Consider the following 23,030-nt stretch of genomic DNA (forward strand, 5'->3'; position numbering starts at 1 on the left):
GGAGAATTTTCATTTGTTGTTACCTTACTTTTCAGGTTCTCTTACCTTATTTTTCACAGTATCCCACTCAGTGGTGAGTGTTGCCAAGATGGGTGTTCTTTTGTCTAACGAATTTAGCAGCAGCAGCAACTAATTCAAGATGCTTTATTTAGCCTGGAATGCTATGAGCAAAGCATAAGGGGATCATCTTCTCACCTACTCCTGCCCCCCTTGGTGTGGATTCCTGTACAAGGTGAGGGACCTCCCAGGGAAGGTTCTGTTCTTTCAGTTTACCTCCTTTGGGATTTAAACAACCACCTACGTGTTTGCTGTGCATGGTGACCCGTGAAGAGGAGGAGAGGATCCTGGTGGTTGAGGGGTCCAACCTTAACACAAAACTTTGGCCTTGAATTCCTGTAGATGGGCAGCTTTGGGGTTAGCTCCTATGGTCATTTGGCTGGTCCACTTGGGCTAGGGTCAACCAAGAACCAGTGTTGGATGTTCTCAACAGGTGTTGTGAACATTGTATCTGATGCTGATGTTTGGATATAGTGCTCATGAAACCTTGGCATTACTACAGTGTCCTTATTTGGCATTGTAGTGCATCTCCTAATAGGGCTCCATGTTGAGTGGGGTCAGTGGACACAGAAATATTCTTTTCTTATTATAGATCCTCCAAATAAAAACTTAAAGTAGCAAAAAACAGTTCATAAGTAAATAACCACATCTTGAAGATTCTGAGCAGCAATCTTCAACATCTGTCACACTGGTACCTCATTTACTTATACTACATTCTCTTTTAGACAAACCTTTAGGGCAGATGTTTCCTTTTTTCATTCAGAAGGGACTAGAGGGACTTACTGGCTCTCCAAAGTCAGTAAGGAAGCTTTGCTCTGGTGACATTTTAGTGGAAACATCCACATCTTAACACAGTGAACTCCTCTTACATTCATAGATGATTGGGGATATACCTATTGAGGTTGTCTCATGCTACTTTGAATTTGTCACAAGGAGTTATTGTTGAGAAGGATTTGAAGAACATCCTCAAGTCAAAGATTCTTGCTGGTTTCTCCACCCAAGGAGTTTCTGCAGTGAGGTGTAACTCCACTCTCAAAGATTGAATTATGATGCTAACCAGTGTCATTATGACATGTACATCACCACGTCCACCTGCCACCATCAAGGCAGGTTATTTTCATTGCAAGGTATGACCATATATTCCAAACCCTCTTAGATGTTTCCAGTGTCAGTAGTCAATCAAAGACACATGTTGTGGTTCCTTGACATGTGCTCATTGCAGTGGCAAGGACCACAATGCCTGTGAGTGTGAAACAGACCCTCATTGTGTCAATTGCAATAGCTCTCACCCATTCTACTTTTGTTCTTGCCCTAAATGGTTGGAAGAAAAAGAGGTACAGCATTTTTAAATGATTCAAAATATTACTTGCCCTGAGGCTCGAAAGTTGCTGTCCACCACTTAAATCAGACATATGCTCCTGCACTTTGTTCCACTACCACTGTGAGAGTGCAAATGGATCTCTCTGTGCCTCCAAAAGAATCATTCTCAAACCAAATGAAAAGTCTTTTGGCCTCCATATTTAAAAACGTTGATGAATCAACATTAACACCTATCTCTGTCCCTAACATGTTAGGACATGTGCTCCAGCAAACCCTAAGATCCACTTCCTTTGGTTCTGGGTATGGGCACTCCAAGATGCAAACTGATCATTTGTTCATGTCCTCAGTCACTGGAATTCTCTTACAACAACAAAGACTTGCCCAATCTACCCAGGGCAGGATCCATGGAGGTTGAGAGACCTCCCTGGAATAAAGACAATAAAAAAAAAATGTGGTTGTAAACAGAAGGGCTCTCCACCAAATTTGCCTGCACATAAATAAAAATGACCATCTTGATACAATGGAATTGTTGAGGTTTACATTAAAATCTGGATGATATCAAAGCACTGATTGCTTCCTACCATACTGTACGTTTTTCCTTACAGAAAATATTTCTGAAATTTGGTGATACAGTCACCTTTTGACAGTTTTTGTTGTACAGAAATGAAAGACTGTGATAGACAAGTGCATGAAGGAATGGCACTGTTGGTTGATCAGCATATGCCCACCCTTTTTTTTGCCACTTGACACACCCTTGGAGGTCATAGCCATCCATGTATCCTTGGGTCATACCATCACTGTTTGTTCCCTCTACCTGTTGCCTGGAGAGACCTATGATCAATAAGATCTTGATGCTCTCATTGAACAGTTGTTGTCTCCCTTTCTAATCCTGGGTGACTTTAATGGACATCATTCCCTTTGGGAAAGTGCTGATATTGATGGGAGGGGTTGCTCTGTAGAGCATATGCTCTCTGATGACAACCTTTCTTTTTTCAGTACTGGTTCTTATACTTATTTTCATGCACCTAGCCAGTCCTTTACTGCTATTGATCTCTCAGTTTATCCCCTTCACATGTGCTTCCACTTTTCATGGAGGGTTGACAATAACCCATGAGGCAGTGATCGTTTTCCTATAATTTTGAGAGAGGCTGGCCGTGGTCAATGCCACCTAACCTGCATGCCCTGGTGAAAGCTGGATCAAACAAACTGGCCCTCTCTTTATGCTCTCGCAGAACTTGATTCTGCCATTGCCTGTATGCCATGAATAACAACTGTGTGGCAGCAGTAACTGACTGTATTATAGAGGCAGCTGCTCAATGTATTCCTAAAACCTCGACACGTTTTCTGCAATATCTTCATCTGTGGTGGAATCCTGCTTTGCCACATAGCATGGAAGGCTCAGAAATGGGCCTGGGATACTTTTTGTAAATATCCCACACACACTGCATCCCTTTCCCGCATGCCTCTGCAATGCTCGGTAGGTAAGATGTCAAAGAGAGAAGGATTCTTGGATTAAGTTCACAACCAGCATATCTTCTACCACCAGTTCCAAAGTTATATGGGCCAAGATTTGAAAGGTCATTGCTCTCTGATGGCCAGGAAGTAGGTGATATGTGGAGCATTGCGAATACTCTAGGTGAAAGTTTTTGCCAGGTATCTAGCACTTCTGCTTTATCCTCCACCTTCTTAGCCATCAAGACTCAGGCAGAACAATCACCTCTTTCTTTTCAAACTGATTGTATCTATGACTATAATCATCCCACAACACTGGTGGAGCTCAAACTGGGCCTTCATTGGTCTGGCAGTACATCGGTTGGACCTGATGACATGCACTATGAAATGCTGTGTCATCTATTTCCCACTTTCTTGCTATTCTTCTGATTGTTTTTAACTGGATCTAGCAGGAGAATGTTTTCCTGATGCCTGGTGTCAGACTATTGTCCTACCTTTCTCTAAACTTGGGAAGAATCCCAAGATTTCTTCAAACTACCGTCCAATTGCTTTGACGAACTGTGTCTGTAAAACCATAGAGAGGATGGTTAATACTTGACTTGTTTGATTCTTCAAATGAAACAGCCTCCTCTTGCCCACTAAGTATGGGTTCCGATGACATTGCTCCACCATAGACCACCTGATTCAACTTGAAACATCAGTCAGAGAAGCCTTTCTCAAATGACAACATCTTATATCAATATTCTTTGACATTGAGAAGGCTTATGATACAACATGGAGGTATGACATTTTGCAGGACCTCCATTTATATGTGTTGCATAGCTATTTGCCTATTTTATTAAAACTTTTTTAATGGACAGGAGATTCCAAGTTTGTTTGGGTGTGACACTTTCCCGTTCTTTTCTACAGGAACTTGGAGTCCCTCAGGGCTGTGTTTTGAGTGTCACACTTTTCAGTATAAAGATTAATGCCATCACTGAACAACTCTCTCTTACTGTTGCAAACAAGATCTATGTCAACAACTTTCACATATCATGTCAGTCATTGAACATGAGGTATATTGAGCAGCAGCTACAGACTGCCCTCAATCATTTACTAAAGTGGACCACAGCAAACGGCTTTAACTTCTCACTCTCTAAAACTGTTTGCATGCACTTTTGCTGCCAATGGGGTATACACACAGATCCTGAACTTCGTATCGGTAAAGTTGTGCTGCCTGTGGTCCCTGACTGAACAATAGCACCATTTTAAACATGTTTTGTCCCAAGATTTATCTGTAACATTAGAGAGTGTTATTGGCAATTGTGACACTGTCCACCTTAGAAGTGTTTTTAGTTTTTTAAAAGCCATTAAACTTTTTGATGCTATTTAAATTTTTTTAATTTATACATTAGACATTTTTAAAAGAATCAAAGTACATCTAGTTCAATTTGTAATTAGAAAATGGCCGTAATGTCAAATAACTTGAAACCAAGAAAGGAAAGGCCAATTTCAGGTGATTAACGTTGCTGTTTGAACTACCCGTTAATCATCCTGGTGAGTTATAATAATTAAAATTTTGCTACAAGTCTTTTAAAACTTGTATTACTTTACTTTCTGAAAATGACCATAACATCAAATAACTTGAAACCAGTCCTGGAAAGGCCAACTTCAGGTGACTAATGCTGATTTTTGAACATACCCGTTGGTCATCCTGGTGAGTTATGATAATTACAGTTATGCTAAAAAGAAAGTCTTTAACAACTTGTGTTACTGTAGTTTTTTTTCTTTTACCACTGTAGACTAGATGTAAAAATTGGATTTAGTGGTATTTATGTTTTTAAGTCAAAAATTAAACTTTGTCATTTTTTACCTTAATTTCCTTTTATGAACTGTAATAATTTTACTTTAATTTTAACTCTGTACCGGATGTTTGGTGCAGATAGCCTAGTAGCTCTGCACCATAAAACACCAAACCAGCCAACCAACCACTCCTGCCTTTCTTTTCCACTAAGAGCTAGTGTCAGAGACTGCAGGTTGAGTTATTTTCTAAAAAGTTATAACAATATCCGAATGAGGTACTTATATGCAGTACTAGGATAAAGAGTGTATTGACGAAGGAAGAGAATTTTACAAGATGAAAATTGCTAGGTTCAATTAAGTGGGATATAAAAGACTGAAGCAAGCAAGAAAAAATCAGAGTTAGGTGGGCAAAGGAAGAAATCCTAGTAGTTGAGTAATACCTGTAGTGTGAAAGGAGGTAAGTATCAGTGGAAATACATTTTTGATTTAAGAAAATATTAATGTTTGTTTTGTACATATGAGTTACATTTATCAGTTTGAGGCTTTTTTTATTTCCTGGCTTAACTTTTTTGTTTTCACCAGAGTTACCTGTTCATAGCTTCTTATCTTTATCAACTTTAACACATAATTGGTAATTTAACTCTGTTAACTTCTAGTCTTACACCCTGATGAACACACAACTAGTTCTGAATTTTGTCTCGAGTTTGATTTAAAATGTGAAAGAGTTGAAATTTTGAACTTATGTTTTGATTTGTTTATGAATTGTAGACATTGTGGATGTTAACCTATGGTATCAGAACTGGTTGGTTGTAACTAATAATAAAGATTTTACCTTCCATTGTGCTAAAAAATGTTGGTTATTGTTTTATACTCGTAATACTTGCCATAACACTTTGGTGTGATCTGACAATATCACCTTGACCATGTGGTTCTTTAGGTTTTTTGTGAACATTTCACTTGATGAGTGTATAGAAGACATGCTTTCACACAGAGTGAAACTTATAAACAATTAGAGACTGCACGTAGTAAATAATGGTTGGAGGATGAAGTAGGAAGAGCAATAAAAACAAAGGTATAACTTTTGTACAAACAAGATGTACAGGCTGAGGCTGTACTGTTTGATATCTTGCAATATTCCAGGGTGGGGAAGCCATCTATCTTCAGTTACACCTTTCTTCCTTTCCACCATTATCCCAAAAAGAACTTGATGAAGGAAAATTTTACTTTGTTTTTTTGGGTTCAAAGCTAAGGCATGTCACTCCTGCTAGGACTACATGGAATCCTGATTCATTGACATTATCAAGTCATATTCCTGGTAAGTAGTTACCATAGCAGTTGGAAATGAATTTTTAAAATACACAGTATTCCTTCTACATTTTAATTAAGACTGTAACACTGTTTTTGCATATGAATATTGAGGTTGCTTTTATATTTACACTGTTAATTTTTTTGTGATATACTTTATTATCTAACAGACAATTGTTAGCCAGTCATTTATTTTTAAAGAACTAAATTTAATAAGAAATACTGATATTATGGCAAAGATTACAATGAAGATTCAGCCATTTTCTTGCTGGTATGTGTAATTTTTGTATTATTTTTTTACATATGTGTACTTTATCTGCTGATGAACTTTTATTTTTAGAGTACATGAAAGGTATGTTTCTTTGTTTTTATAAAAGAATGCTATTTAAAGTGGAACTAATCTATATAATTCTTAAAAAACAAAAATGTATTTAATAAAAAATGCACTTTGATTTAAATGTAAGTTTGATGTGGATCTCAGCTTTAATTATACCTAAATGATGCTCATTTATGTACTTACATGAATATGTATGTTACTGTTGAAAAGACCAATATGCTTATCTGCAATACTATACTAATGTTTTCAGATACAGAAGTAAAAGAGAAATATATCTAGCATAACATAAACAAATTAAACGTTTTAAAACAATGAGACACCATGTATTGGAGTGTGAGCTGTCAATTAAAGTTTTTAGACCATTTCACTTTTTAAGGTGCATATCATTTGGTGTGGTGTGTATATGTTGTGGTTAAGACTTGGGTACTTGTTTTACATCTACAGTAATCAGTTATAAAACTAACAATTTTCTTAATTGTAGTTTTTGCAAAAAATTTAATATAGTAAACATTCAGTGAAACACAAACCGTAAGTTTACTTGAGACTGAAAGATCCAGTTTGGACAGTTTATCTTGTATAATAATTTGAAGACCCATTGAAAGTATAATATTAAGTTACAAATAGAAACAAGCATATCAACTATTGGATATATGTGGTTAAGTCTGATCTTTTATTTTTGAGATATATTTTCATATAACACCAAATTGTGTGTTTGGGGGTATACTGTTATTAGTGTTAGAGATCATAAATTGTTTAGCAGTATAGTATTTATGTAGACTGAAGTTAATGAGTTGAAACGTGTTTGTGTCTATAGAATTGATTCTCAAACTTGTTTAAATTATTATAATCAAGTAAATGATATGTTATGTTAATTCTCTTTACTATAATTTCTTTTCTTAAGTTTTTACTACTGTGGTTTCTGTACTTATTGTGACTGTAAGTTATTAAGAATCTGGTGCATATACTAAACTTGTCAAGTAGATTTTCAGGTTGTGGTACAACTTTGAAATTCTGTATCATGGCTTGTATATTGTCTTTCATGTAATTTTGCATTATTATTATTACACATAGATTGTGAATAGAAAAAATGAATAAAAGGGATTATTAAATTTGAGAGTTTAAGTAAACTGTGAAGTGTATCAACAGTGCCATTGGAAAGGTATTCAAAGCTCTAGGCAAGCCTTTTGATAAGTGCCTTCTATAGTAAGTTTATATAAGCTAATTAAGAACTACATTGGTATATTGTTTCTGTAACTCTGAATATATAATTGTTTACATGTGTATTCCATTTTACGGATTATTGTTCTCATCTATGCATGTAAACAACCCACTTATATTATTATTATTGCAATAACACAATGAGGAAAATGGCATTAAAATATTTTCTGTTAAACTTTGTGTTAAAGTAATCCATTAAAAACATAAGCATATTCATATTTTAAGGATTTAAATAAACAATGAGGTACAATTTATTTATGTATAACAAGTATTTTGTATTAATTGTATTATGAATATTATGTACATAAATACATTATATAACAGATGCATGAAGTTCAGTTCCATCAGAACCTTACTTTTTGTGCTTTGATCTTCAAATGTGCTTACAAGTTATTTCAACTCAGGTTTTTCAGCAATTTTATGTTCTGTTGACAGAGTGGAAAGCCTGACAGGTCTTTCTTGTATCATGGTTGAGCTTAAATATGTTTTTAACTTTACTCACTACTGGCCACAAACCCAGAGAATGTAAAAGAATATGTAAAGAAATAAATATGTTTTGAATACTACTTGCTAACATATTTTTACATACAAGTTTCTGAATGTTTTGAGATGATGTAAGCTTCTTGACCTATCTCGTAGTGACTTGTAATTCTCTACATAAATCTGCATCATCAGTCTCTTTGTTATCACCATGTTCTAAAGTGTTTTTCTCGTTTTAAACAATGTTCCATTATGTCCTTTTTTTATTATCTGCATATTGTGGATGTCGTAAAGGAAGTGAAAGAGCAAACTAACTTGATGCATTTGTGTGAATCTTTGTTTAATGGATTGTTTTGCAGCATCCAAGACTGCAAAATCAAGGTTCACTTTGAACTTTTATTTGGGATTCTGAATTGGTTTATTGTTTTTCTCATATGTGAACTGCTTCTTCCTTCTCTAATATGCACAGGCTCCAGTTCTACTTCTACTGTGCATTAATTAATGTTTTCTTAAAATCTTCATTATTCCTGCAAGTTAAAAGTTACTTTTTTTCTTTGAGTTATTCTAATGCAAATCCCTTCTCTTTAAAAATTTTGCTAGTTATATTAATCTCGAACAGAATACCATGCCAAGCAATGAAAGAAACAATCAACTTGTTATTGGAAATGCTATTTGCAAGCCCATGTGCTTCAACCTATAAAGAATTGCTATGCAATGCTGTTGTAATGGAAATACAATTTCAGTTAAAACATCACATATATTGCCTAGCTGATAGAAAAGAGATTTGAGAGCATTAATATGACTTTGCTATCTTGTATCATGTAATGGTTTTGCTGTCATCTTTGGGACATGGCATTTTAGAACCTCTCAACAGTGTTGGAAATGAAAAGTACACACAAACACATTGTACCACGTGCAACAATGTTGTTGCCTTCATTTGACAGCATCATTAACAATCAAATTTATAGAATGTGCACTGCAAAAGACAAACAATAGTCATGGATTAATATCCAATATACTCCTTTGTACACCATTTTCTTTTCTTTTTGCATTACTTATCATAGTTTTGCCCACACGTTTTTGACTGGTAATGGCATTTTTTAGTAGGTGATGAGTAATGTCTGTCATACCAGCATCTGTTGTGTTCTTATGTGGCACAAATCTCACAAAGTGTTATATAATGCAAGACTCTAGCTTGCAATTATCATTTCTTAAAGTATGTCTGCAAATCAAAGAAGCATGATCATTTGTTCAAGGGGATTGAAATCTGGTGTACAATCTGAGATTATTGAATAGTACTTTGCAACATGAGCAGATGCTAATCTTTTTGTTTTTATTGCATTGGCTAAGAGCTGAACCAATTCATATTCTCTCTCTCTTTCCAAGGTGGTGTACACGTGTACCACTGTCTTGTATTTTATGAAGATGTTCATTCATTAGTGGGCTGAACAAAGCAAGATGTTCTACTAACTTCAGAAAGTTTCCATTGCCAGAAGTGTGGAGTTTGTCATGTGATCCTCTAAAAGACAGATTTTGCAAAGCAAGAACTGTTACTAAAGCAATCAGTCGTTCTGAGATTTGTTGCCAATATTTTACTTGTTGTTTCATATGATGCATATCTATTTCATGAGTTGTTTACTCATTGTTCAGTCTTAGTTCAAGTTCTCTCCAGTTTTACACATTTTTCAAACATTCCTTTCTTCCCTGTAATACTAGAATTCCAATTTCTGCAACCTTGACCAGCAAGAGATGAACCACTTGGGTTGTTAACAGTAGTTTACAGTAGAAGAAAATTACTGAGTTTTTTTACTTTAAATACTGTAGCAACTTTCAGTGCATTTGTTCACATTGATAAGTGTTCTACAGCAGTGAATTAATTGGGAATCTTCGTTCTTTGGTCTTTAGTAATATCATATTGCTGAAGTTGTTCTTGTTCATTTTCTACCAAGATTAATCACAGATATTCATCACATTTAGACTCAGTATAAGGGTTGTCATGATTCAAATTACTATTATTTTCACCTTCATGTCCTTCTAAAACTTGATTCTGACAAACATCACTTTCTTCTTTTTCTGTATTAAAAGAAAATTCACCTTCATTCTGAGAGTGTGGTAGAAATTGCTATCTGAATGTCAGTGTCCATTTGATTAGATGAGTGTTGTGCTTTTGAGCATTATAGATAAAGATGTTTCAAGATGAACCTGCTTGTTGTTGTAGTTCATTATCTGTTTCTAATTCTGAGTTTATGCTTCAGAGAACATTTGCTACAAATTCTTCCACCCTCAAACATGACGCCTTTTATGCCAGGTGAAAAATATTGTAACAATTACAGTAAATAGTATAGATTTTAAACTTGGTTAAAATAACTAATATGAATTTAACATTTGGAAAGCATTTTACTTTGCAATAAAAATATTTACATTACGTTAATATTAATATGCTGTTTTCAAAATGTATTAGTTTTAATTGAAAATGAAGGCTGCCATTTTAATTTAAATAGAACTGAGTAAAGTTGAAAAAGGATAAAACCTGTGAATATATGTCTTGTTATTTCAGAATTATAACAAAATATTTTGCATTTATTGTTAAATAAAAAAATTTGTTAAAAAATAGATTTCTCTTTAATTACAAGACCTGTTTTTTTGTCAAAGAGCTGAGGATTACAGTTGTGTATAGGCTTTTTACCTAATTGAATAAGCTATCCTTGGTTAAAATTCTAAATTAACATTTTTGTTGTGCAATACTTTAAAAAGTTTTGGCACCCAGCATGCCAAAAATTGGAATAAAATAAATTCATTTAACATTCAATAAACACCTCCAAAAATTATGTTTTAAAAATGTTATTAATTGTGTGAAGAGACTGTGTACTCACTAAGATATGCAAAAAGACCTCAACAGAACTAAAAAGAAGCAAATATAAGATGCATGCAAATGAGTCAAAATTATGTAATTTTTGTGTGGAGTTCGTAAAAGTCAAAATCATGAAACTTTCAAGGCATGGAGTAGTTAAAAAGTTAAACAATGATTGATACCACACACACTTCCTCAACAAATGATATTTAATTGTTATAGTCAGCAGTGGTATCTTCATTATTAAGTTTCATATTTTTAGTTAGAAATATTAGAATAGCTGATGTATTCTAAGTTTGTTCAGTGTTTGTGGTGGCCACCAGTACTTGGCTCGAATGAAACAGGGCCAGCCCTGTGTACATGTCTATAGTGGTTTGTTTCTAAAATGCTGCATTTCCTTGACTGCAGCTTTAATACTGCTGGTAATTCTTTTATATACTGTATCTAAAGCATAGATTCCATAGAATATAAAAAATAACTATGCTAAATAGAGTATTTATTGTGTTTGTTTTAGTCCTCAAAGTTTTTCAATGAGTTAGAAGATTACAGTCGTCCTTGATTTGTATAATATACTTTTGTATATTTTGATATGGCACCTTCTGTTACCAGAAAGCTGAGTTAGGAAACTGAAGGAGTCCTTAATGTTTATGGTACACCTTTGTACCAGCTAACATAGGCTTAGGTGATTGTAGTTGTGAATAACTGATTGTTATCCATTTTGTCTTACATATTAGTGGAACCTGCTAAACAACATCAGTTTGCTTTTGCTACAACATCATCATCTGTATATTTTTTTTACACTGTGATCATCTTGTAATCTGAAATTTCTTTAAAAATGTGATTTTTGAATCAGCAGATCTAAGAAAATTTTGTCCATTACAAAATTTATTCTGCATTATATTCATCAATCCTTCAACAGCATCATATACTTGTGCATTATTATTTGATGATAGAGCTTTTGACATTCATCTTTAATCTTATGTTAATTTCCTTTTAAAGCTTTTTTTCTCCTCAGTTGTATGATAAAATTCTCGAAACATTTGGTAATTTTCATGATTTTTCCATTCATTTTACTTATTTATATTTTTTCCACATACCCGTCTTGTACTTTTATATTCTCATCTTCATTTGTTCTTGGTGAAAGATTTTCAGAAAGTTATTTGTTTCAATAGGAGTTTCCAAACCTGTATTCAATCTCAACTTGGTTCCACTCTTTATTCTTAAGTGTTATGTACTGAACATTTGTGTGGATTTGTTTGCTATTGACAAGTTATTCAAAGCCTTATGAAAAATCAGAATCTAAGAGTTTGTAAAAGATATACAACTATATAAATTCTGTCTTATTTTTTTTTTCAAATAAACAAATTACCAGACCTCTGTTTCTTAAAAGCACTGAAACAGATATAGTATATAGTTATGTTTAATTTATCTGATAATAATCACAAATATGCAATGACATGCACACTGCTATATTCTAGTAGTCTTCAGGACTTAAGCAAATTTAATAGAAGGAAATTGTAGTTGATCAGTTTTAGTGAAGTGGGTTTTGCTATTTTTGTTTTATTTGTAATGCTCTGTATGTTAGAAAAAAAAAAATATTAATTAAAAATAAGTTAGTTGCTATTAAGGGTATATTCCCCCAGTGGATTAGTGGTAAGTTTACTTACAAGGCTAAAGTCTGAAGACATAGTGCAGGTATCTAATTATGTAGTTTTGCTGTAAAAAACTTATAGCAACTAATGAAATAATGGCAATTTGGTACCCTCTTTTTTTCTTTGTATAGTTTTTGTCAAACAAAAGATCACAACAACCATGAGTGTAGCAATTCATGTGGTAAATAAATTTGCGTAGCTGTTAATAAGGGTTTGTTCTTGTTACATATCAGTGCTTGTTTTAGTTCATACTTTTACAGATAGATAAATATAGATTCTTTTGAGTGTCTTCAGTGTACCTTCATGGTTACTTGATTTTGGTTTTCTTTTGTGACATTTTTTGCCATGGTTTCTTGTAAGTAATATGTTAGTTGTACATATGAACACCATTCTATTGTTTAAATTTCCTCTTGTGTGTATGTTTTCATGTTACAGAAGATCCATAACATAAGAACTTATGGTAAAAGTTTTTCCATTGCCAGGTATATGAACAGACAGTTAGTACTTTCTTACTTATCTTAGAGTACACTATAACTTTCTCTGTAGGGGTGACACAGATGCTCGTATTAAAGCAATACAAAAGTCGTCTGGATTTTCTTATCTGTAGTTTATCAGAAGCTAGATTTGAAGAGCTACCTGGCATATTCACTCTAGTGTATATTTTTTAACATATCCAGAATGTCCCAAAGTTGAAAACTGGTGAATAGCCTAAACAAACATTTCTTGTTTTTGTTTATCAACAGGCCTGGCTCCTGCATAGTTTTGGCAGTAACTATAATTTTATTATTACTTGGTAGAACATAACAGTCTTCATGAACTTTGACTACCTATTGTATTATTATTCTATGCAATATACATATAGCTATAGAATACACCGTATAAACTAGCAACCCACATATGCCAACTTGTAAAAAAGTAAACAAATAAGTATTAGGAAAAAGGGAAAAAATTACTAAATAATAAGTCGTCTATGGCTGGATACTGAACTTGACAAAAGAACTGAAAAAGTGAACATATCACTTGATCAGTCTAATGATTACATAGCAGACTAAGCCACCTCGACATTACACAAAGAATAAAATCCCTACGTTACTGGTTTCCTCGTTGGCAAAACAAATATAACCAAGTTTTTCATTTGTAAAAGGTTACTCTTTTGTAAAGTAGCCATAAAATAGTATTCTAAAGTTAATCAAAGGAAAGGTATAATGATGAAAGCTGAAATTGTTTTCAAACAAAAAATTTCGATGTACAAAGTGGGAAGTCAGTGATGTTGGGCTTTAATTCTCCATGTAAAATCGAGATGGTTTGTCCTGGTATGTGATCATTAGCCAGATCAAGTGATGTGTCCACTTCCATCACAGTCTTGTTTAACAACTTTTTTACAAGTTCAATAGCCAGCCCTAAATTTATTTATTTAGCGATTTCTTTTCCTAATATACATATATAAGAATGTATAGATTAATTTCTGTAGTTTAAAAGAAAATAGAGAACGGGACTTTTGTTATGACCGTTTTCTTCATCAAACGTCAACAGATTCCAGTTTATTTATTATTATTTCTTTACGACGGTAAATAGATTCGTTTAAATGGATGATATGGTTCAGCGTTCTAAACCACTTCGTGATAAATATATGTATGTATATAATTCATAACTAAATATAGTAGTGTTAATAGATATGAGTCTCATTACGAAAAAAAGGTGCATGTAGTACAGAAAAATGTAGGCCATCACGATAAAGTAAACACAAACACCATCTTGGCGCCATTCCTTACCTTCCCTCTTCCATTCACTTCACGTGCATTTTCTAGTTTCTATTGTTCCAAGTGATAGCACAAGCACGTCTGAGGTGCATAACCACCCCAGTGAATCAGAGAATTATATCAGTATTGAGTTAATGCTAATTTCATTGGCCTTTAGATATTTTAAAATTAAAAATCTAGAAGTAGTGCAGGGTTAGTGACGATATTACAAAAAAAAAAAAAAAAAAAACTATTTGTTATTTTTTTGGGACAGTGTCCGTTACGTAAGTTAAGCATTTAGTGCTGATGAATAAAGGCCGATGTAAAATTTCAATCATATCATTAGGTCTAAGCCTGGAGCTTCAAAGAGATACAAATACAAGATGTATTAATTTTGGTTGTTAAATGTTTGTTTTATCTTACTATCTTTCAAAATATGTGTTTAAAAAGTCGGAATTTTAATAATTTGTTTATGTTCTTCTTTGAACTTGGCAAAATATGTCTGAAATTTTGTAATGGTTGTTCTTGATAGACGAAACTTAAAGGTTATAACTAAATCCGTTCATTAGTTGAAAATTTATTAGCATACTTTTATTTTTTCGAACTTACAGAAAGAAAAACCTGAATTGTAGTAATTATTGTGATAGTGAAAACACGTACAATGAAAATGATTATTAAACTATATTAAAAATAACTTTTTTAATGAGTGTCAACGAGAATGTGAGATATTTTGTTCAATTTTTATTATTTAAAGAGGTAAAACAGTTTATTGTTTTCTTAGTTTACAATATTACGTTTTCGTCTCAGCACATATAATTAAGTTGAAGAAGACTTTGGTTTAGATTATGTTTTTGGGAAAATATATTAAGTAGATAAGATAGGTTTAATGAAAGGATAAGGTCCTTATCCACTTCTTTCAACCTAAGTAGAATAAAACGTTATGATTGATTTACAAGTGCTTATGCTGAAAGTTTAATATCCCAGCCACCGAAACATAATTTAAGTAAGTTATTGATGTTGTAAGTAGAAAGCTTAGTTACGACCTTTATGCGATTGCACATTGACATACCCTTATCGACAGTTTTGCATTTTATATATCTACGGGTATGTGTACGTTGAAAAATCTAAGTATAAATTGGGTATTGTTTATTTGGTTTCGACAATTGTACGTCATCACAACAAAACATTTATAAATAATTACAAAAAATAAAAGCTTTCTAAGCCAGTTGTTAATTTGAAGATATATTGAAGATGCTAAATGCCACTCGGGAATTTATTAATCAATTAATTTTTGATTTGTGGAACCGAAAATTAATAAATGTATTATTTAAAAGTTGTCAAGAATGTGATAGGTATAATGTGTTACGTCAGAATACCAAATTTTGGTAAATATATGTTGAGAATCAGGTCACAGCAATATGGGGCTAGCATGGCCTGGTGGTTAACGTGCTCAACTAGCAGTTTATTGATCGCAGATTTAAATTCCCGTCCCGTTAAACATACCCTCTTTCAGCCGTAGAGGTGTTATCATGTTATAATCAATCCCACTACTCGTTATTAAAATAGTAAGTAGCCCAAAAGTTGGCGGTGGATAGCGGTGACTCTAGTCTTTCACTACTGAATTAGGAACGGCTAGTGCAGATAACCCTCATCTAGCTTTGCGCAAACTTCCAAACAAATCGAACCACAGGAGCAAGAGCTTCGGGATAGTATCAGGTTTAGGGATGCAAAAAAATATTACAAGTTCCTTGTAGGCTGAGAGCAATTAAACAGTGTTGTTACTGTCGGTGATTTTCAGTCATTCGTGTCAGCAAAAGATATTAAGCGTTTTAAATACATTTCTTTGGTTGTTTAGAGTTCTTGTTGGTTTTAAAGTGAATTAATTTTTTATTATTATTATTTTGCCAACCAACTGGACAAAATGTTTATGATGCATGATATATTGAAGTATTTTAGACTATCTTGTATTATATACGGATGTTACTCTATCCTAGGCTCGGCATAGCGGGGTGGTTAGGGCGCTTAACTCGTAATCTGAGGGCCATGGACTCGAGTCCTCGTCCAAACCAAACATGCTTGCTCCCTTTTAGCCGTGAGGACGTTACAATGGGACGATAAATCTCACCATTTGTTGAAGGCTATCTTCCTTCTTTTTTGTCTTTTGCTCTTAAATTAAGAACGACTGGCGTAGATAACTCCGTGTAGCTTTGCGCGAAATTTAATACAGTATACGAACACTTGGAACGCTGATGGATTGAGGGTATGTGCTTTAATAACTTATCTCACGTTTTGGTAGTAACGAGCTTTGCTTCTCAGTATGAAAGCTACGCATGTATAAGGAAAACGTTTAGGTCTGTTGTGTTTTCTACTGTTTGAGCATTAAAAGTGCGTCAAATCCCTATAGATATGTTACCGAATTACACTTTGTTTTACTATGATGTGCATTACTCTTAGGAAAAGTTCACACACATCTACAACAATAGTTATTCTCTGCTTGTAGTTGAATGATATTGTTTCTGCGTGTTATATCCTTCCAGGGTGATGCTATACTTGTTTGAAAGGATGATACCAAATGTAGTATAAGTCAGCAAGTTACATCCAGTAACGAACACGAAGTCAGCAGTATAGTTACTTAAAGACTGACACTTTGAATTACTAAATAAATATTTTATTTGTTTGTTTATGTCTAATTCAGTTCTTTGTTGTTTATGTTAAAAATATTTTTGCATACTATTGCCGAAACTTACTGTATTATTTAAATCTCTAGATTTTTTTTTATTACGAAGCGACTGTGGCTTTGAGATTGGTGTGTTCAGAGTGTAAATCTTGAGATACTTGCTGCCCTCCAGTGTGTGCTGACTTGCAACGCTAGAAACCAAATTTCGATACCCCTGGTGGGCAGAGCACAGATACTGCTGCAGAAACAAATATCATGCATTGATGTATTATAAAAGTTACGACCACATTCTACTATTCAGTTAGACAAAGTAACCTAAGAATTGGCAATTGAGGCGCTATTGTCTTGCTGCTTTTTCTTTAATCTTTCACTTCAAATTTAGGAATCTCTACTCACAGATGGATGTTTGTGTAGCTCCACGCGAAAGTTTTGGAAATAAACGGTTTTGCATATACAAAGAAGCAAGCCAGAAGTTGAGGAGACTTATTGTTATCATGTGCCGTCTAGTTGTTCTTTTATTTTTCTGCCAGAACTTGAGGACGTTCACTGTTTCGTCATGTGCCATCTGATTATTTGTTTAATTCTTTGCTGGAAATTAAGGATACCCAATTTTTCAACATGTACCATCTGATTGCTGGTTTATTTCTTTGCCGGAATTTGAGGATACTGTTTGAACATATGCCATCTGATTGCTGGTTTATTTCTTTGCCGGAATTTGAGGATACTGTTTGAACATATGCCATCTGATTGTTGGTTTATTTCTTTGTTGGAAGTTGAAGAGACATTGTTTCAACGTGTACCATATGATTGCTGGTTTCTTTCAAAATATTACTGTTCTCGTATTGGTTCATTCGGAAATTCATGTTATTTTTCAATATGTATTGATAGGTTTCTGTTTCACTGTACAATTTGATATACCCGTGCATTTTGTTTCCTTACTGTGACAACTTTATTATTACATATTTTGTTAATTTTAAGAAGTGTCTTATATGTTAGAAGCTTCTGAGCCATAAAGAACAAATTGATGGTTTTTTCTAAGTTGTGTTAAAGATTAATAAATGTTTATCATTACTGTTATGTAGATTAACGCATTGAGAATTACCTTGTGACTTGATTTTAAGAAAGGATGGCCTGAAAGAAATAGAACGTAAGACTTTTTTATGGAACATTTAGGAGTGATCTAGTGGCAGTTATAACTTTTTCTTACCACTGATTTTTTGTTTTTTTTGTTGTTTTTTTTAATTTTGCGCAAAGCTACACAAGGGCTATCTGCGCTAGCTGTCCCTAATTTAGCAGTGTAAGACTGGAGGGAAGGCAGCTAGTCATCACCACCCACCGCCAAGTCTTGAGCTACTCTTTTGCCAACGAATAGTGGGATTGACTGTACATTATAACGCCCCCATGGATGAAAGGGCAATCATGTTTGGTGTGATGTGGAGTCGAACCCGTGATCCTCAGATTACGAGTTGAACGCCTTTACCCACCTGACCATGCCGGGCCCACTAGTTGTGATAGATCTGCATGAAAGGCACTGGTGAAATTATAAAGTGCATTCTCAAAATGTAGCAGTATTCATTAAAATAATGAAACTTCATTCAGTTTTTTCTCTGCAAAATTTCGGTATGTAATTATCACAGCAACAGTAGAGTCTGAATGTCGAAGATGTAAATATCGGTTTCCATTTTGTCTCGTTATAATACTCGTCAGGATAACGCAAAATTATTACTCTAACATTAAAAAATGATGAACAGAATAAATAAAAAGAAAATTATTTGTGTCTTAGATCATGTTTTCGTATTAACATAACACAAGGAATACTAAATATTCGGCTAGGCATGGCCAGGTGATGAGGGCGCTCGACTCATATTCTAAGGATCGTAGGATCGAATCCCCATCACACCAAACATTCCTCACCCTTTCAGCTGTGCGGGTGTTATAATGTTATGCTCAATCCTACTATTCGTTGGTAAAAGAGCAGCCCAACAGTTGGCGGTGGGTGGTGATGACTAGCTGCCGTCCTTTTAGTCTTACACTGCTATATTAGGGACGGCTACCGCAAATATCCTTCGTGTAGCATTGCGCGAAATTGAAACAAACATCCAAATATTGGAGAATGGTTATAATCACGTTCGACCAGTATTAGAAAATGTTTATTGGTGAATTAATTAAGGTTTACCCGTGTTATCTCGTCAGTAGAAAAACGCTAACATTTATCTATAAGCAAGGAAGTATGGCGTGTAAGGCATTTTTCACTATTTTTAGATAACAGGTTCAATAACCTTACATTTCCAGTTGCGTCTGTAACATACACACTAGGTAGTTTTTTGTGATTTGATTGGGATCTCTTAAGCGATTCCCACACACACACACACACATTCATTCTGGCACTGTTGTGTTAGGTAGCCAGAACTCACCATTTAGCTATCGACGGTTCCGTGTTCAAATTAGAGCTCAGTTACACATAATGTAAATGTATACTTCTTCGCCTAAGCATTGTAATGGTAATACTACCACGTGAAGTAGAATTGTGATATACAGAACTACACGTATTGAACATGTGAATCAGCATGCGCCTCAGGAGAAAGTGTGTAACCAGTAGACACACACACACACACACAAACTTTCCATAGTGTCATACACCGTACAGAAAGTGATCTTCCAGTGTTATCATCTGTTCTTGATGTAAACTGTGCACACGAGGTATTGAAACGTACATTTAACATGTACTTGTATAGTAGAGGGTCAGTGGCCGAACAAAGCTCCTATATACCGGTTAAACCAGGTGGAAACGTGAGTCAAGTGACAAGAAGAAGGAAGAAAGGCCCTTCCTGCATGCAGACACCAGGAGCATAATTATAACAAGAGGCCTGTGTGAACGCCTGCTTGTTCGTTACTTTGTTTAACACTTCATGGTAGAGAAAGTCGATTCTTGTCATCGTAAACTTCATGAAAGGTCCCAAGCTACTTATCGTCATAAATGTGTAATGAAAAGAAAATAAGTGGACAGTGTACCCTGCTTTGTTGTACTTTGGTAGCTAACTGACACTAAGTTTTGATGGGATTTTAGAGAACAGTGTGGACTTGGGGCTTTCAGCTCCAGGTGTTATTTCATAATAACGTATCTCTCTTTCTCTCTTTGTGTATGTATGTATCTCGCAGACATGTCACAGAGCCGTTGTAAAATGTACCATATATGCATGTAGGCGTCTACGTGTGTGTGCGTGTGTGCGCGCGCCCTGAAGCCCAACAGCTGCCTTCTGTGTGTTGACTAGCGTCAGGTTTAGAACTGAGGTGGTTACATTTCGTCCAGAGGGTAACTGTTAGATGTGAAGGAAGCATAATAAACCATCTAGTTTGTATAAGTTGGTAGTGGACAGCAGATGAAGTACAACGTGAATTTCAAAAAGGTGAGTCGAACTGCATTTGTGAAATACAGGTTGCTACTGTTCTCGGCTTTGTGTTTATTAAAGCCATATTATAATATAGGCATATTTTTCCTAAATGAGGTAGTGTATTTATGAACTTTGTTTTCGATACTTCACTTTAAGCAAGACATTTTGGGGTTTCAAATGTACTTCTGACATTTCGCCAATTTCACCGGTTTTTCATATTTCTGGCTTTTTTTTTTTTTTTCTCATTTTGCATACAAGTTTATTGTATTTTTCTTCTAGGAATAATAGGTTTAGTTTGCTCTAAAAAGGTTATTTCGCTCTGCTTTCCTGGATATTTGGAAAAGTGTGCTCTCATCTACTGTAAAAACCTTAGTTAATAAACTACAAAGAAAATTAATAAGGACATTATATTATGTAATAACGCTTACGAAGTCTCTCTCTCAATTCCTTGGCGGTAAGTCTTAGGGATAATAACGCTGAAAATCAGGTTTCGATAACCGCGGTTGGCAGTGCACAAGTTGTTTATGTGTGTGTGTGTGTGTGTGTAGATTTTCGTTAACAATAAATTACCATATGATAGAAAAACAAACAAACAAAAACGCTAACTATGAAGTAAATATGAAAACGAAAATTAATTTCTGAAATCAAAAATGAAATTGTAACAGAATCTAAGTATAAAAATATAAGTAAAGGTAAGTTTATCAGTACACATAAAGAACAAGACCTGCCAAGCACATTAGTGAAGATAAAGTATCCAGTCTGTGTGCGTCTTCTAGATTTTGTATGCTCAGGCAAAGACTTGGGTCGACCTCCTGTGGTGTTAAAGATGCATATGTATTGTGTAGTCCAAATCCGCCAAGCATTGTTTAATTTGTTTATAAGATGTTTGAAAAAGTTTGTAGATAGCACACGTTCCTTGGATTAATATTAGGGGTTCCTATTTCATCATAGTATTAGATACAATACAGAAGTTTAACCAACGTTTGACAGCTTTCTTTCTAATTTACTAACTATATTATTAACATTGTCTTATTTAAATACTTCACACTTTACAGTAATTTTTCAAATTCTCAGGTTTGATCAACTGAAGGACAGAATACAAGAGAAGTAAAATAAAAACAATTAATATCTGTCTATTTGGTTATTGATTATTTATTATGTTACTTTATAGGTAATGTTTTTAATAAAATAAATAAAGAAGTGTAGTACTAATTTTCGTTTATTGAATTATTAATTTTTAGCAAAAATACCCTATTAGAAATTGTTTTTATTTCTGTACAAAAATCTCATCGTGTTTACTGAAGTTACATAAATCGTATTGTATCGTATCGGACGATGTATGGGTAAAATCGTATCGCGGCTTCACGATACGACAGTCGTATCCTATCGCTACACTGCCACACCTTTTATTAATAATGTTATCGGGCCTCACTCTCCATTTTAACGAACGGTACGTTTTACTACGTGTCACGACAACACATGCGTCATCTCTTTCTAAGGTTTAACATGCACCGAGTGCACATTTAGATACACATGCTAACGTTTCATAAGGCCCAGATCATGTTCATTTTATACATATATAATGTGTCGATCATCATTGACACTAATATCCTTGTTATATTCAAGGTGGACCTCTTACTTCTTTATTAATGATTGGCAAGTAATGTGTAGGCGGTTATTTGTCATTGGTTTAGTTAGAAATTTTGTTCAGCTAAATTAAAGAAAAACAAATCTTAATTGCCTCCTTAGTTGTTTTTTCATTGTTTTTACTATTTTTTTAATAATTGAACAATAATATAGTCGCTTAATATAAGTTTAACAATATTCAGTTTTTTAATACGAACAAAAAATACATAAACTTTGCTAAAGAGGGTTCTTAAACGCACGAGCTTTCTGTTATTTTTTGTGTGATTCAGTTTAGCCAAGAAAATACCAGAGTGTACTTCAAAAGGAAATAAGCCTCTTTTGTTTTTCTTCTGCAACTTGAAATTGGACGTTCATAATGACGTCACTTTGCAAAAATTAATTAAAGCTAAGTGATTTTAATGTTTATGTCACCAGTGGCTTCTCAGTAGATTCGGAAACTTTCCTTGGTTCAAAGCATACATGAGTCTGTGTGAAATAACAATAAAATGTTTAAGGTTAGTACGATTATGAAGTTTTTCAAATTGAAAAGCTGAAGTTAGTGGTCAGTTGGTAGTATTTTATGATGTTCCAGACTTTTCAACATAAAACCTTACTTTAAGTGAATATAAATAATGCTTACCTTTGAAAAGTGGGCATTTGGATATTTTTCCTGAACAACGCCTCTTTAGATTCTGAATAACCATAAAAAAAAATAATACACACTTGTATAACATTTTATTAATGAAACATTTTCAACTGGAGCAGAATAACTCTTGCCTCCCTTCCCAAGAAAACATTTAGTTATTACATAAAAACATGCTACCAGAATACTGCTTATCGTTTAGACTTGATCCTGTATGGTCAGGTGGCTAAGGAGCCCGACTCATAGTCTGAGGGTCGTGGGTTCGAATCCCCGTCTCAACAAACATGATTTTCCTTTCAGCTGTGAGGCGTTATAATGTAATGGCCAGTCCCACTAACGAACAGTGAAAGACTAGAGGGAAGGCAGCTAGTCACCACTACTGAAATAGGGACTGCTAGCGCAGATAACCTTGCTCGAAATTAGAAAAACAAACAAACAAAACTATTGGAAACACTGATTTAGGCTGTAGCTTTGAAATAGTTCTAACTGTGAATGATAG

The 23,030-nt window shown here is 34.2% G+C and overlaps 1 protein-coding gene across 9 annotated transcripts in view; it reads left to right on the top strand.

Annotated features, from left to right (window-relative positions):
- LOC143234999 (rho guanine nucleotide exchange factor 28-like) overlaps positions 1–23,030 on the top strand; it is a 197,115-nt gene that overhangs the window by 17,822 nt on the left and 156,263 nt on the right. For 6 of the 9 annotated variants that reach the window (XM_076472695.1, XM_076472697.1, XM_076472698.1 and 3 more), the window contains exon 5: positions 5,752–5,926. The exons of 1 other annotated variant lie outside the window; for it this stretch is intronic. In XM_076472695.1, coding sequence (XP_076328810.1) covers positions 5,752–5,926 — 175 coding nt within the window. Of the gene's footprint in view, positions 1–5,751; positions 5,927–20,125; positions 20,278–23,030 lie in introns of those variants that run through there. 2 more of the 9 variants (XM_076472702.1, XM_076472703.1) reach the window with 1 other exon arrangement.

This window comes from Tachypleus tridentatus, chromosome 12 (assembly GCF_004210375.1).
Source record: "Tachypleus tridentatus isolate NWPU-2018 chromosome 12, ASM421037v1, whole genome shotgun sequence".
In the NCBI taxonomy this organism is placed as follows: domain Eukaryota; kingdom Metazoa; phylum Arthropoda; class Merostomata; order Xiphosura; family Limulidae; genus Tachypleus; species Tachypleus tridentatus.